At 29.9% G+C, this 16028-nt stretch overlaps 1 protein-coding gene across 3 annotated transcripts in view; it reads left to right on the top strand.

The window, feature by feature from the left end:
* LOC113372557 (tropomyosin-1) overlaps positions 1–16028 on the top strand; it is a 48741-nt gene that overhangs the window by 7883 nt on the left and 24830 nt on the right. For 2 of the 3 annotated variants that reach the window (XM_026612905.1, XM_026612904.1), the window contains exon 1: positions 9141–9227. The exons of the other annotated variant lie outside the window; for it this stretch is intronic. In XM_026612905.1, the coding sequence (XP_026468690.1) occupies positions 9152–9227 (76 nt within the window). In that variant the 5' untranslated portion in view covers positions 9141–9151. Of the gene's footprint in view, positions 1–9140; positions 9228–16028 lie in introns of those variants that run through there. 3 annotated transcript variants of the gene reach the window in all.

The raw sequence follows: 16028 nt of genomic DNA, 5'->3' as shown, positions 1-16028 counted from the left end.
TTTTAAAAATTCGGAATTGTTAAAAACATGAAAAAAAATTTAAAAAAAATCAAACTGCCGCCATTCAAACAAAAAATTTTTTTTAACTTATCCAAGGGTCATACGATAGCGGCATCTATAATAATTCAGAATCCATCTATTTTTATGTTTCAAATCACCAGGATGGTTGGAATCATGCACGCCAGGACACCCTCTTTTTTTTTGAGCCCCACTTTGACTGCTCATAACTTTGTGATTTTTTTTTTAATAATTTTTTTATGTACTAATAAAATATCAATAAACAAATGATAAAAAAAATCGATAGTAAAAATATTATTTCCTTTATACAGCGCTTCAAAAACCGGGCGAAATTCATGCCTCTACAATAGAATACCCCCTTAACAAATTAAAATTTAACATGGACATAAACAAAACCTTATGCTATACTGATTGTGTATTCGTGTGTAAATCGGAATATGAAGGCTATTTTACTAGGAAAACAATGATTTTCCAAGTTTTTGCGTGCACTATCGTGCAGACACGTCTGAGTCATCCGTTTCCTTCAACGTTTCCGCGCCTGATCTGCGTTTCGTATGCATACGGAGGCAAAACATCTCCAAACTGGAGAAAAACTGGAAATATATATATATATATATATATATATATATATATATATTCACATACATGTCTGCATATTTATTTATATATTATAAATACTTGTGACTTATTATTTTAGTAACATTTTTATATTATTATTAGTAATTTTAGACATATCCAACATCGAATCGGATCACCAATGGGTGACATTTCGACCTTTTTCCTTTATTTAATATACCATCAACATTACTGAATGTTGTATAAGAACGACAGATTGTAATTCGCAAATGTAAATAAATAAAATTAGTAGTTTTAACTTTATTGTATTATATAGGTATGCATGCACGAGAAATACTTTTCTTTTGTAATATAGCAAATCGGGGCATCTAAAACATATTTTATTAGAAAATCAAGATTATCCAAAATCTTTTTCCACGTCCGACCAATTCGTTCACTTCACCGTTTCTTGCCTGATGATCCGCATTTCATATGCAGAGGGCAAAACATCTCGCAACTCATCTCGTCGGTATTGACCGCGCGTCTTTCCTCGACGAATGCACCTTCGGAACGTATTTCATTGAAGCACGCACGTTCTTGTGTTCGAATATAATTTTCTTGGCTTTTTGCTGTCTATGGGAATGGTATCGCTTTTTGATGTTTTGATATTAGAACGTTTGTTCTTATTACATATGTCAGTAGGAGTAGAGATGGATTTGAAAAATTGAAATAAATGGTAAATGATGCATTTTTAAAATCATGCAGAATTACGCAAATGCTTTTATATGAAGGTTCTAGACAGCTAGTTTTGGAAGACGATCGGATTAAACGTTTCTTTTCTATTAGCAAAAAGTAAAAAAAAATATTTTACACTTTCGCAAAAAATACTAAATCGGTCATTATCGGAATCGGATCATCCAGGCCATTTGTTAGTAATTGTTAGTAATTGTTGATAAAAATATGACGATTTTGATAAATGTTGGCATGAGGTTAGGCTTTATAAAAAGAGTTTTAATTAAAAAATTACATCAAACTAATAGTAACTAATAAATAATTAAAAATAAACATATAATAATATATTTTGCTAATAATATTCCTTTTCGAAAATAACAATTAGTATAAATTTTCTTTTCGATTTTTACTAAATACGTCCCATTGCCTAGAGACGCCTTCTACCCTTATAAGAGGGTGTTTTCTTCTAACACCGAATGCCCCAATATCAATACTATCAAGTCCTCTTTTGCTGTTTACTTTATTATTCTATCTTTATTACACACTGTATAGATCTAGACTTGTATTATATATATTCTTAGTATTAATCAAGAAGGTACATCAAGATTAATTACCTGCAGTTCACTGGGGAAATCTTGTTAAGTTAATTAAACTAAATCAAACTTGATGAGTGATTAAAATGTTGTTCAGTGTTTATAAACGTTTAGATATGAAATTAATTACTAGAAGTTAGTTAGTTTCTTTGATATTATACAGTTTTATTATGAAAAATATTTTTTTTAGGATTTAGCAATTTATTCTTGAGTATTGTATATAATAAGTAGAATTCATTTATAGAGGCATAGAAGCAAAACTTTATAAAACCACGTTATATTCCCATGCTGTTCTAAGAGTTTTTCAAGCGATAAGAAAGTTTAAAATTTCATGACCCATTTACTGTTTCATAGTTTTCTGATAAGTTTTCCGATACCTTGCACACAGAACTGCGATTGTTTCGAGATAGAAAATAAAGTTGTAACCACAAGGAAAAAAGTTTGATCTTTAGAAAGTTGTAACAGTTATTTCGAAGCACTAGTCTTCGTATATTTTATGTATTATGAATAGTGGTTCTATAAATAGTAAAATTCATATACAAAGTCTTACCTAAGCCACAAATAGTGCTATTTGCGCTTTATAATTTATTTTACGATGAAATAAAATTGACTTTATTTTGCTTTTCTTAGTTTTGTGCAATATTGATCATGCTCATATATCATGCATGGTTTATTAAATTATTTTGAACATGTACAAAAGAAGATTCTAATCTAGCATAATACCAAAAATAAATTTTATTAAATATTAAGTAAAAATATATTTGACTTGAAACTTAGATTCCCCAACATGTTTGAATTCTGATTGCAATGTATAGATATGAAATGTCCAAAAATTAATGAATTTCAATTTTATTTATCTGCATTGGACAAAGTGATGATGAAATCTGGATAATGGTAATAGTATTTATCATTCCCGTGTTTAACATGTTGAACTTTGTAATTGAGGAGAAATGATTCCATTAGATAGGAATCATCTGTTTAAATATACGGATGAGTGGGTTGCATTGTCTATTGTCTCGAAAAGAAATTCCCGTTGCTTGCATTGTTTGCCCTACTGAATGCTTTATTGCTAAACTGTACTGCTATTGATGTACCTTTCATTTGACACTCGTTTTGTTATTAATATAAGTACTTTTTATGCAATCGTTTTATTGTTAATTTCCACGTAATTGTTAGTTGTCGAAGTGATAATGTTCATAGCATACTGGTATGAACTTGATTCTGAAATATTTTCAATTTTTGGCATCTACGTTTTCATCTAAATGTGCTTTTCACATAATTCTGGTTGCTCTTCGAGTTGCAGCTAAATTTACTGCAAAATTTTTCTTTCAATTCACTTATGTCTTACTATATTTTTATTTATCTAGCCATCTAAATAATATTTAATAATTTTATTTAGAATTACCAAAAATATTCCAATAATGAAAAAAAAATCTTCATCACTAGTTTGCTTAACTTATTTTGATATGTTTTATTCAGTTCCGTTGAATTTTATTCAGTTTCTTTGAATTATATTTAATTTCATTGAAGTTTTATAACATTAAACTTAAATTTTATATTTTTCAATGACAAAGCATTTCTTATGTTTTCTCCTTCATAAAGTTCTTCCAGGTACTTTTACAGGCGCAATTGTTATTTTAGCAATCGCTTATGAAAAATATCAATTCCTTTAACTAGAATGAAGATTATTGTTCTGATAATTATCTAAATAAATCATTTACACATTGTTCTAATTTTATAATCATCGTCGGTTCATTTCCCTGAATGAAATATGATATAATCGTCGCCTTTATGTGTAGAGGCCGAACTTCGCAAACAAGTTAAATTAAATGCAAACAAACCCATCTGATTCAGAACCGCATGAAGATTTTCGAAGTGTTCGAGGACATGGCATCATTACATCCCAAATCTTCCTTTTAATGATTCAATTACCAGAATTCGGCGGTTAATTGAACAGTTTGTAGAGCAATGTGGGTTGCATAATACAGATTTATATAGAGTCACAATGAATTTTTTTATGTTATGTATGAACCTATAAATCAAATTATTCAAACAATATACATATTAAAATACATAACTCCAGAAAATTCTACCTCTCTTTATGCTCAAAAATGAGACCAGAAACTCCAGAATATAATCAGATTTACTCTTTTGTAAATCAGCTTTGCTATATTTCTGGTATACGTACGCGATTATGCAATTAAAATAAAAAATACAATTAAATTCTATGTGGTGAGAAACTAAAGTACTTTTTGAACAACTTAACACACTAATTTATTCCCTTGTATATACAACGCAAATTACAACCAAAACACATTTCTCGCAACAATTTATTTGTCCGTGTAATTTTTCTTTACTCTGTGTTCTGTCGCAAGGACCCGCTAATTAATAAAGTGGCGCAACAAGTTGAAGTCCTCGTTTTATTTAACCATCAGATAACGTTGAATATTTTGTTGACAATTAAATTAGCAAAATCAACACGACAGGACGGTGAGAGCGATGTTGAATGTTCGTTTAATGGATTATAAAATCTCGTGAATGTTCTTCATTACATATGTGCTTGATGGAATAATCAAGGGAATGTAAAATGTAACATGAGCCACGATTTTCCAACCGATGGCACTCGAAAGGGCTAATGACGGGGACAATATTTTTTTCTAAAATATGCACTATAGCTTATACATTTATTTTTTTAAATTTCGATTTTCATTAAAATAATCAGGATTTTACAGTTAGATATAGCTAGGTATGGAACAAGTTTAAATTGTTTATTCGATAAAATAATTAATTATATATATTGTGTATATGTGCAATCATTCATAACGTGCATCATATAATTTTGGAAATTTTATGGGTTATTAGTTTTATTAATAATATAAAATATCTATTATTGACTTGGTACCTGACTAATAAATTTTACCATAATCCCACTTAATAAAATAAAGGCAAAACTTGAAATACAACTGTTTTCTCAAACTTTAAATACAATTTCATATCCAATTTAAACGACAACATATTTTTCAAATAAAAGTTTGTTGATAAATGTAGTTTTCTTTTGCTTCTTCATATGTTAGTAAGGTTTTCTCTATTTTTTGCTGACCCTTATCAAACATCTATGACACTTGATCTTGACTGGAGCGTTTAGGGTACAAGAAAATATACTGAAAAACTGTTATATATGTTTGGTAAGATAACTTAATAAAAAAAAAATAGGTCGCGTCATGAATGTCTTAATATTTCACTTTAGATGTGCTTATGATGACGTCTGATGGAAATGTTTATGTTAAAGGGAATCTTGATAATACCGTTTTTTTATTATATATTATTTTAAAAAATCTTAACCTACAGATTAACTTAAAAATCTAGACACTTTTAATTTTGATCCTGAAGGTATTGAAATTTAATTTCTTTGATTGCCTTATTTATTACTATTTTTTTTATTATATAGAAGATTTTTTGTTTCAAATTGCGATACCGAATTGCGGCATTATGGGTTCAATTATAACTATTACATGTTATATATTACGATGATTATACATTATCATTTATTCATTCACAACGTCTTCATGTTTTATGTAGGTACTTGTTATATTCCAAATGAAATTATTCCAAACTCGTCGACTAATTCATAACTTCTGTAACTTGGCGCTTGTTTCGTGCTAAAACAGGTTGCTAACTTCATCTTCGCGTATTATATTGAGTTTTCCTTTCATAAACAACCGTCTTATGCAAATATCATTTTCTGGAAAATTTAATGTTCATCCAATACCGAGCTTTCAATATGAAAAAGTTTCTAGCGTATATTTTTGTTCAATATTTTGTTGAAAATGTGATACTGCTTAAATTAAATTGAAATTAGAAAACGTTAGTGTTTCTATATGAAACTAGTATTGGAAAATAATATTTTTGTGTAATTTTCAATTCTAGAATTTTTGACAACAAATATTTCTTATGAGTTAAAAAGCAATCCGTTGTTGTATTTAGGGTCGCTGGGAAAAATCCAAGTAGGAAGCTGAAAAGGATTATCAGATATTAGACTATTTGTGATTGTGTTTACTTGTATAATTGAGGAATAATCTCAATATTACTGGTTTTTCTAAATGAACGTTTCCCTTATCACAGCTCTTTTTTTTCTCTTCATAAATTTTACATATCGTTCCGCAGATCGTGAATGGGATCAATTATCTAGTCTACTTTAATCCATATCATATTTTTAAACGTTGGTTGTCATTAATAATTTTTCTCGTGCACCGTTACATTTTTTTTGTAATCTTTTATCCATCGTAGCAAAATTCACATGGATTTCGATGTATACAAGATGTGTTATTTGCATAAGCGTGCCTGTCAGATAAGTAGAAATGCTGTTTGCTTTATCCCACGCGAATGCTCTTGACATGATAAATATATATCTTCTATGTTTGTCTCTGCAAAGACGTTTGATGAGGATTTCCGGTCTTATTAAAGAAATTTCTATATTTATTATATTACTATAGCACATTTTATCCCGGTATAGAGTTTTATTAGGTAGCCAATTATTTTATTGGGACATGTCCGCCGGCGAAAAATCAAGTTTCTACTAGGCGTTATGTGAGGAATTTATAAGCTCTAGTAAATAATTAGTTTTATTTTGAGAAATATTGTAGACATGTATTGAATTGGTTATCGTGGTCGCAATGTAAAAACTGTTCAAGCATTAAGTATAAGATAAAGATATGTTGTTTCGATCTTCAACATCAATGAACAAGTGCTAGATAATTCTAAGTATCGTATAAATATGTTTAATTACATGCTTTCGTGCGGCATCGTTTTTCAACTGAAGTTTTTCATTCACCAATTACAAATGAAATTTTAAATTCAGTTTTTGCACTGTTTTTAGAGTTTTAAATGCAATATTTATTGACACCATAGCTAAACCACAGTTTCGCTTTGAATAATTGCAAACTGCTTATTATTCAAAATATATAAAACATTAATTCTATCGTAGGGAAAGCTGTGGAAAATTGCTCCGAATGTGCAAATACCCACTCGACCAAACACGCTGAACATGTACAACCATGATAATTAATTCCGTGCAGAACCCACCTATCTGAATATTGACAATAGTCTATTATACCCGGAAATTGTAGTATTTGCCATCAGAACACTATCTTGGTAAAATACTTTTCGGAAAAAGCATACCTTTTTCATTTGTATTAAATACTATAGTTCACAGTTCACATACTTTGTTGCTTCGAGCGACAACTGACTCGTACAGACGTTCTCCTGTTGCACGTTTCCGCATTTTTCCAGATCTGAAGGCGAAATAGTAAGTAAGTTAAGAGGAAGAGAAAAAAGACTAAAAGAAAGATTGTACATTGTACAAAATTTGATCAATCTGATTAAATTGTAAACTAAAAGGGCATGTTGGAAAAACAACTCACTATTGTAAATTCATCAAATTTATTAAATGACCTTAACTAGACAGTTGTAAATAAAAGATAATAAAAAAAATCTGATTCAATACTTTATTTTGTGGTATTGCGATTTTAGTGTAGAACTACGATTGCGTTAGGAGTACATACAACTTAGTACTATTAATACATCTATAAAATCAATGTTCTTTAAAGCTAATCCTTTCGCTACGTAAGTGTTTTCCGCCGGAATATCGCTGCTTAGATAATGAGAAGAAATATTTAGAATAATTAGAATTCCGAATAGTTCTCAACTCATAATGGTAAATGTGGAGTAAATACTGACATATGTCATCCATGGACAGCACTCGTATGCACTTGTAGTCGAGTGGATGTAGTTCATGAACAACACTAGGGTTTGTCGGTTTTCAAAAACCGGTTTTAAAAACCGGTTTTTTGGCGAAAATTATGGATTTCGAAAACCGGGTTTTAGCGAAAAAAGTCGGTTTTTACTGTATATGTGGAAAATGACAAATATAAAATATAGATGCAAGCGTTTTGATTTTTGAAATCATATCGGTTCAGTAGCATTTCATATCTTATCAGTTTGCAATGGTTCCCAGAAAGGTTTTGTATATATTAATTTAGATTTTTATACCAGTGTATATATGAATTTAAATCAGTGTGGCGTATGAGAGTATTTTCTATTTCAAGAAATTTTGTGAGTAAACAAAGGACACGTCTATGTAGAAATTTGATAGACGTTATCAGTTTTTTTGAAATCGTATATTATTAAACAATAAAAAACAATTAGAATGTTTAAAATTAATTAATTAAAATTGCTCGGAACAGACAATACCCGAGTTTAGCTTAATTGTTTTTTAACAAGTATGTATCAACATGTATCTAATATATATATATATTTATATATATATATATATATATATATATATTTAATTTAATGAATGTTTTTTATTTAAAACGTATTATTTTTATTTATTCGAAAACTTTCCTTTTACTATCATAAAAATATTTTCATTCTTATATGTGAAAATGATGCATGCATAACGAATAATTATTTTCAAAGTTATTTAATCAAGATAAACTATTATTTTTTAGTTCTGCTAATTAAAATTAAAATAATTTTGTTTACTATCTATAAAATTGAACAATACATAAATTCAGTCAAATACTGCTCTAAATCACACTAAATTTTCGGATAAATTACAGAATATTCGAGCAAAAATTTATTTTTTATATTAAATTCAAAAACCGGTTATAACCGGTTTTTTTAGTAAAATTAAAATTCGAAAACCGGTTTTCTGAAATGTCGGTTTTTGTATAAACCCTAAACAACACTCATAGCGAAAGTATTAGAAGATAAATTGGTACAATCTGGAAAAAATAACATTAATTTTTAAAATTTAATTACAATATTCTATGTAAATTATACAACAAATTATTATACGATACAAATTCTAAGTAGCCCAGTGTCGATGACACTTACAGCCAACCTCCCTACTTTCCTCCCTTGTACGGAATTATGTAATGCTCACGACGAACGCATCTACGCATACAAACTCGCTCAGGCGTACCCGTACATGGGTTTACGATCTACGCAGGGTTTTTTATGCGAGGACCTTAGCGCCTGCGCCCAACGGCCGAGCCGGCGCCCTCGGCTACGAGCGCTGTCTACGTCATGCGTTCAGTTCCCAACGGTTGCGCTACGGTGAGAGCTCTACGTCCGTATGGACTGAGAATTTAACGTCGAACGTCTTTTGGCGGAATCGATAGTCGGTTAATGTGATCATTTTCGTTTTTAATAAATTGTAAAGTTGAAATCGTTCAACGCACATATCAAACATGTTGATTAATTTGGTTCGTGATTCGGTTTTGCAATGTTTTTGTCACACGTGCAAGGTGCCCATCATGCCTGCAGGTGATGTATCCGAGAATTAAACTATTCTCATCGCTTGGATAAACGCTTTTATTATTTTTTAATTTTGCTTAAACTGCATTATGTAATTTTTTGCTTTTGTTGGCCAGCCCTTATAAAATATGTTCGTTAAACATCTATTGTAAACGTAAACCATCTATCTTATATTTGTCTTATACGTGCACTAATCACTATACTTCGTGTGTACCGGCTTGCCGGCGACACGGCGAATTTCACACAATATTGTGTAACTCCAAATTCGAAAATCAAACGCTTAATGATACGTGAAACTGATGAGGTAGCATTAATATCTTTTTCAATTCATATGACACAGTGGTAAATTTTGGATTTTTAAAATTTTATAAATTTATACATAAAAAATTACATAAATGTTTTTGCTTTGTGCTTTATGCTTCATTAAACCATCGCAAATGCTCGACTTCGATTACCAATTATTACTTGATTGATTCACGTTGATGGCTCAAATGCTTCAAACTGAGCTTCTCGATTTGCATGAACGGTTCATTCCGAATTATTTTCTGCATGCATTATATCGGCTAGTCACCCATGAATAAGAATTGCATATAGTAGTCAGCGATCCATGCATTATGCCCAAAGGCCTCTCTAATCTGCCACACCCTGATTCGGATCACTTCTTTCTTCCTTTGCGTGTGTTCTGTACTTCTGTACATTTGTGTTTGTGTTTTTATGTGTTTTTGTACATTTTCTTCTTGTTGCTATGTGTGGGTGTTCCACGTACCAACTACAGACAGGTCTATTGTAGTTCGGTTTTTCGCAGTCTGACGCTTTGCTCAACGTATCTGCGGTTTTGAATTGGCCTAGCTTCCTCATTTTAATGGAATCAGGAAAATTTCACACATTCACTGTGATGAGTTATCTATTATATAAAAATAAGTCGAGTTTTCCTTCCTGACGATATAACTCCAGAACGCACGAACCGATTTCGACGATTTTGCATTCGTTGGAAAGGTCTCGGACACCCTGAGGTTCATAGCAAAGAAAATTGAAGAAAGATTTTAACAAAAAAGCGAAAAACACTTTTTCTTTTTTCACATACAGCATCATCTATGATACTTAGCATGTACTACGAACTAATATTTTTTGTTTGACTGCTACTCATTTGTTTGACAGTCACTCATTGTTCTCTGCTCAGTTAATTTTATGTGACAAATCGGCATTGTGTTCACTGTGAAATTGTGCAAAAAAGTAAAAAAAATTAGTTATTCGTTTCTTAACATTTCAATTAGAAACTATCAAATCAATCACATGTATTGTGCAAATTTTTATTCAATTTCAATGGCAGGCAATTTTTTCTTCAGCTTTTAATTGCCAAACATAAAATCTGGTGGTGAAACGGAGTTCGCCCGGTTTGCTAGTAGTTCTATAGAATTTTATGTCTAAATATTGGTATTAGCATACTAAACCTAACATATTGTTCTCAATAAGTTTATAACAATGAACATACTTTTAGAATTCTTGACTTTATCGCTAATATTCCATTTCTGACATTTTTACTACACGTAGCAAGTCAATATTTAATCGACGAATACCGATTAAGTTACATCAATGGTTTCAAGGGTTCACAAAAAAAGGGTGTGCGACATATCTTTTCCAATGTAGCTTTTACCGTTGTACACGAATCTGAAGTCAAAATTGAGGTTTACTCTAATACAAAATACCCGAATACAAAAAATAAAGAAAAATGAAAAAATAAAAAAATCTCCGATCTAGTAACTTTATTACATGACAATCAAAATCTTATTTTTGCCGCTTTCTGTTACTTTTTACCTTAAATGACTATTTGAGTTTCATTTAAATTTTCATACATTTTCCTTCCCCTTGCTGTTTGACATTCGTTGTTATTTTATTATAAATTCCGTATACCTCATATATTATAAATACTAAAGATTTCAAACTATCATTTATAATCTTATTTTTATACTTCAATGAATGACTAACAAAATCATAATTAGTAAACGTTATATTAATTGTATTACGGTGCAATATTTTTTTTGCTACGAATTTTTTTTATTTTTACAAATAGCTAACCAATAAAGATATCAAAAACAAATGTACTAAATTCAGATAAACAATTGTATTACTTGTTTTGGATTTAAGTCAGTTTTTAGTTTATTATGCAGCTTTAACAGTTTATTAGACATATAAATTTAACTATTCTTCCATATATTCATAATGTCAGGGTGCATATAACCCTATTACTTAATCATCCTATCACTCCCAGAGGCTAGAAACCGTTTATTTATCAATTTAACCTAATATCAACTTAGAGAGAAAACAGCGACGTTTTGGATGCGAATAAACGATGTGTATTATATAAATTTGCATTTTCGCTGTTTGAAATAAATTGCAGAAAAGGAGAACTGACGTTTTAGATAATGGCAAAAATAATATCTAGAGATTTATCACGTAAAACGCCTCGAGAATATCATGGGACGATTTCGTACGTTCTCAGCAGTCAATCGTTTCAATTTGTCAAATTGACAACAGCAATCGCTTTAAAATTTACTTGGATTATTCTACAAGTGGATTTAAATCTATAAAAGAAAAATATTTTATGAACGTCTAACTAATACCGTGATTTTTATCAGAAATTAACTGCAACGAAATTTTCACTAAATTTATGTTACAAATTTAATGACTCGTATGCGTCATACAAGATAATTTCAAGTGAACGAACTCATCGATTGTCAAGCAAATCACACGCAGTTCAAGTTCAAGTAAAGTAATGACTCTTCAACCAAAAATAAAAACAACAGCTGTTCTGTTAGTCATTTAGAACTTGATAAATAAAAATAAGTATAAAAAACTTGATCATTTATCTTCAACAAAAAGGAAACTTGCAGAAACCAGTTCTTCTAGTCGTCGCCTTATTGAGTAGATGGATTAACTTTGTTTGTAAACATAGTATATTAAGATGAACGCAGTTTGATGTTAATTATATGTTAGATAGATCTTGTTCGTTTTGTAAAAGTATGCTATCTTGATTACTCATATCGTATGATTTTATGCAGCGTGTAGACTTTATTATGACAAAAAAATTAATGTTGGCAGTAGGTATAATTGTCGTATTAAATCCTTTATTTCTTAAGGAATACTTAAAGTAAATAACATGTATAAAATACTTTTTCTGTCCACATAAAATTGTCGGTATATAATTCATAATATGCATAACAAAATTTGGAGTAACACAGGACAGTGCTTATATCCTTTCTCTATCACTAAACATTTCTATTTTCTCCTCTATCAACTAATTAAACAAGTTTTCGATCTTACAGTATTAATTATAGATTACTCCTTATACTCGACCTCTCTTCGAATATAAATCCTATCGACTAGAGAGGATTTTCTAATCCGACTTTTGAACTGCGAACGATTGGTTCACGTAGAAGGATTGCAATTTTACACCGGGTTCATTCAGCTGAATATCCGGCAAATCGCGTTTCATTTAGAACGGTTTTGTTCTGACCTGCAGGACTTTAAATCGATTCAGCCTTTACATGAACAATTGGTTAAGGCTGTTGAACTTAGGTGAAATGGAGAAAAAATACGCTTACTGCAGAAATATACATACCCTAGAATAGTTGCACTTATATATATATATATATATATATATATATATATATATATAATATATATATATATATATATGTATATATATATATATGTATATGTGTGTGTATATATAATATATATTTATTAATTTTTATATATATTTGATGCACTTCTTTATATGTTTATACAAAAACATAATTTTATACACAGCAGCATTCGATAAAGTTCTTTCCAAATTTTTGGGTATGTAACTCTTTGAGGAATTAAATTTTACAGCTGTCATGTGATTATTTGAGTTGGATGTTATTTGTTCTACTGTTTGAATGGAATTACTGACGATCGATTTTTTTTGCGTTTGATGTTCTGCCACGATTCCATATTTAATGACTACTGCAGCAATACAATTTGCGTCAGTGACGGCACGATAATGCTAACGAACATTCAAGTAAAAAACTACATCGTATATAAAGTAAACTGAACTATTTTATGGGTTTTTATGCTACTTTATATTACAGAAAGTGTATAAATCATATAATTGACTGTTTTTTCAATTCCTCTGTGATTTTATAAATGCCTTTTTATAAATGAAGTCTATTCATCTCAATATAATCTACCCTGACCTCGTACAAGACATAGACTTCTCACCCAAAGCATTTCGCACTTTTTCTGTTTCCTTCGACATCTTCTATTCTATCCTTTTTTTGTTATCTCGGCAGAAGGTCAAACAGATCATGAATCCAATGTTCCATTGTGAGTGAATCTCATTTAATTCTTGTAATAAATAAATCCTTGCAGAAAAAAGGTCCTAAGATATTTCCCGTTGTTCGGACATCAGTATCTTTTCGGAAAATGAGCGTGCCTGACCTAAACGAATAATGAGGAAAATTGGGGTTCGTTTCGTTGTTAAAATAGACGAGTATCTACATTCGTTGTTTAAATCTTTAAAATAATCTGCAAATCAAAAAAGTGATGATTTAAAATATTTTTTAATTTTCTTGTTTTTTTTTTTTTTACTTCACCTCAGGCGTCAACAAGTCCCGGCGAACATAATTGCCCTGAAATCGACCCCCCAAGTCAGGGATCCCTATTCGTGTTCTTTGCTCACCCCATATACTCGTAACGGGTGATTCATTGGGAAATGTAATATAAATTTATGTTTGGGCGTGGCCCCCCACATTTGTGAAGGGCTGAGCGCAAATTCAGTTATTTTTGACAAATCTATTTCAATGATATGTAATAAATGTACTTAATAAAAGTACATGGATTTAATACATGATAAATGTAAATGATTGAATCAATCGCAGAACTTAATAAACGCAATGATCAATCATGGAATTGGAAGTAATGTTTAAAATTTGCTAATAACATCGGTCGCACACGGTTAATTTAATTTTTTCCATTCAATCATTTCATTTTCTTTCCGTTTTCATCATATTAATTTAAATAAATGTTCTTTTTCTAGCATTATATTTAAAATGTAGATTTTTTTATCACAAAATGCTGCTCAAATTACATTTTGTGGTCGAGTTGCAGCGTTTTTGTGGAAGCTATTTTAATATTCTTTTGTACTGGGGTCGTACAAATTTAATCATAATAAAATGACATCCACTGCGGATCATTCTTATTCTCTGCCGAAAAAGCTCTACAGAATTGCGTTACGCTGAAAAAATGCTATAATGATATGAAAGACTGAATTAATGAAAAAAGGTTTCTAATGCGCGTATCATGTAAAATCTACAAAATTAAATCAGCATATAAAATGATACTATTATTTAAAAACGGTCTGAGTTACGAAAACTCGTAAAAATACTACAGGTTGAAGTGTAAAATCTTCCTAGTTGTGCTATGTATTTTACAGTAGCAATTGTAAGTTTGAATCAAGGGTTATTTACTAACTCTTATTTATTGATATTTAATACTATTTACTACATATTTTTGGGCAACTCTGATCTCGCAATCGCAAAAGATGTAAACCACTAATACTCGGATTTGGCCCCCATTGTCCATTTCGTGTTATGTAATACTTGGGGGGTAATCTCTGGGATTATTGAAGCTTCTATGAAAAGATTAAATTCGTCAGAACATTTTCTGTCAAAGATTTAATTATGTAATTATTGCATTGATTAATGAGTATTTTATTATATAATTTTTTGTTATATTTATTTGTTTGTGGTCAATATTATTTCAAAGTTTATCATCACTTTAGTATCACTTTCAATCTGTAATAAAAAAAAACGCTTTAAACACAATTTAGTGAACGCTTTGAAATCGATTGCATTTGCATAATACAATAATAAAAAGTCAGAACTAATCCATCGTTTCGTTTAACTTCGTGTATATAAATACAACTTGTTGTAATTTGCTTATCGACTAAATGAAACTGACATTCATTTTATTATAAATTAATATCCAATCATATTCTATGCCTATTTTATAAATAATGCATTGCGATAGAAATTTAATCATTTATAGAATACAAACAGAAAAACTTGTACTCATATTTTAGTTTTAATTATATTTCCGGCTATAAAACTCGCGGAAGTATTTGTAGTAAATTATTACTAAATAAATTCCTCGGACGGGTTTTTATTTTAAATAGCGATTCGATATTTTTATTTATTTATAACGAGCAATTTGAGTTTTAGTATTTTCATAATGGCATCTAATAAATTGCTCGAATTTATATAAATTCTAAAATTGAATATTGCTATAATGTAGAAAGAAAATTTCATGGGGCGCTATATATTTATAGTATTTTCTTTATATCATGTACTACCTAAAATAAGTTCTTTAATTTGATTCTGTGCCTTCATGTCGATGTATTTTCGAAAACTATTTTTGATATTTCACATTATAAAAAAATTGCTATATAAGTGCATAAATAATAGGTACCTACTAAAGATGCGCTCGACGAGTTGTATTATATGAAGAACTAATATTGGAAATCTGGTTGATAATTCTTTTTCAAATAACAAAGCAGAATTCGTATTATCCTACAAGTACATGCACCAAAATATGATTAAGATATTTTTAGGTATTAGGCTAAAGTACTTTCTCGTTTTTCATTCTAAATACAGGAATAATGAACTTCCAGGCTAAACGACTTCCTGAATAAATGTTTGTTATCGTTCTTTTAGTCGTTTTTGATGAGGGGAACCGCATTGTGTGACCATTGTTGGAAATTTCAGTATTAAAATATTTACATTCACG

The sequence above is a fragment of the Ctenocephalides felis genome, unplaced genomic scaffold, assembly GCF_003426905.1.
Source record: "Ctenocephalides felis isolate EL2017-DRISC unplaced genomic scaffold, ASM342690v1 CF-g0.4_SCAFFOLD_01604, whole genome shotgun sequence".
Taxonomy (NCBI): Eukaryota; Metazoa; Arthropoda; class Insecta; order Siphonaptera; family Pulicidae; genus Ctenocephalides; species Ctenocephalides felis.
Note: the sequence above shows the minus strand (reverse complement) of the source record. Positions and strands in the feature narration are given on the sequence as shown.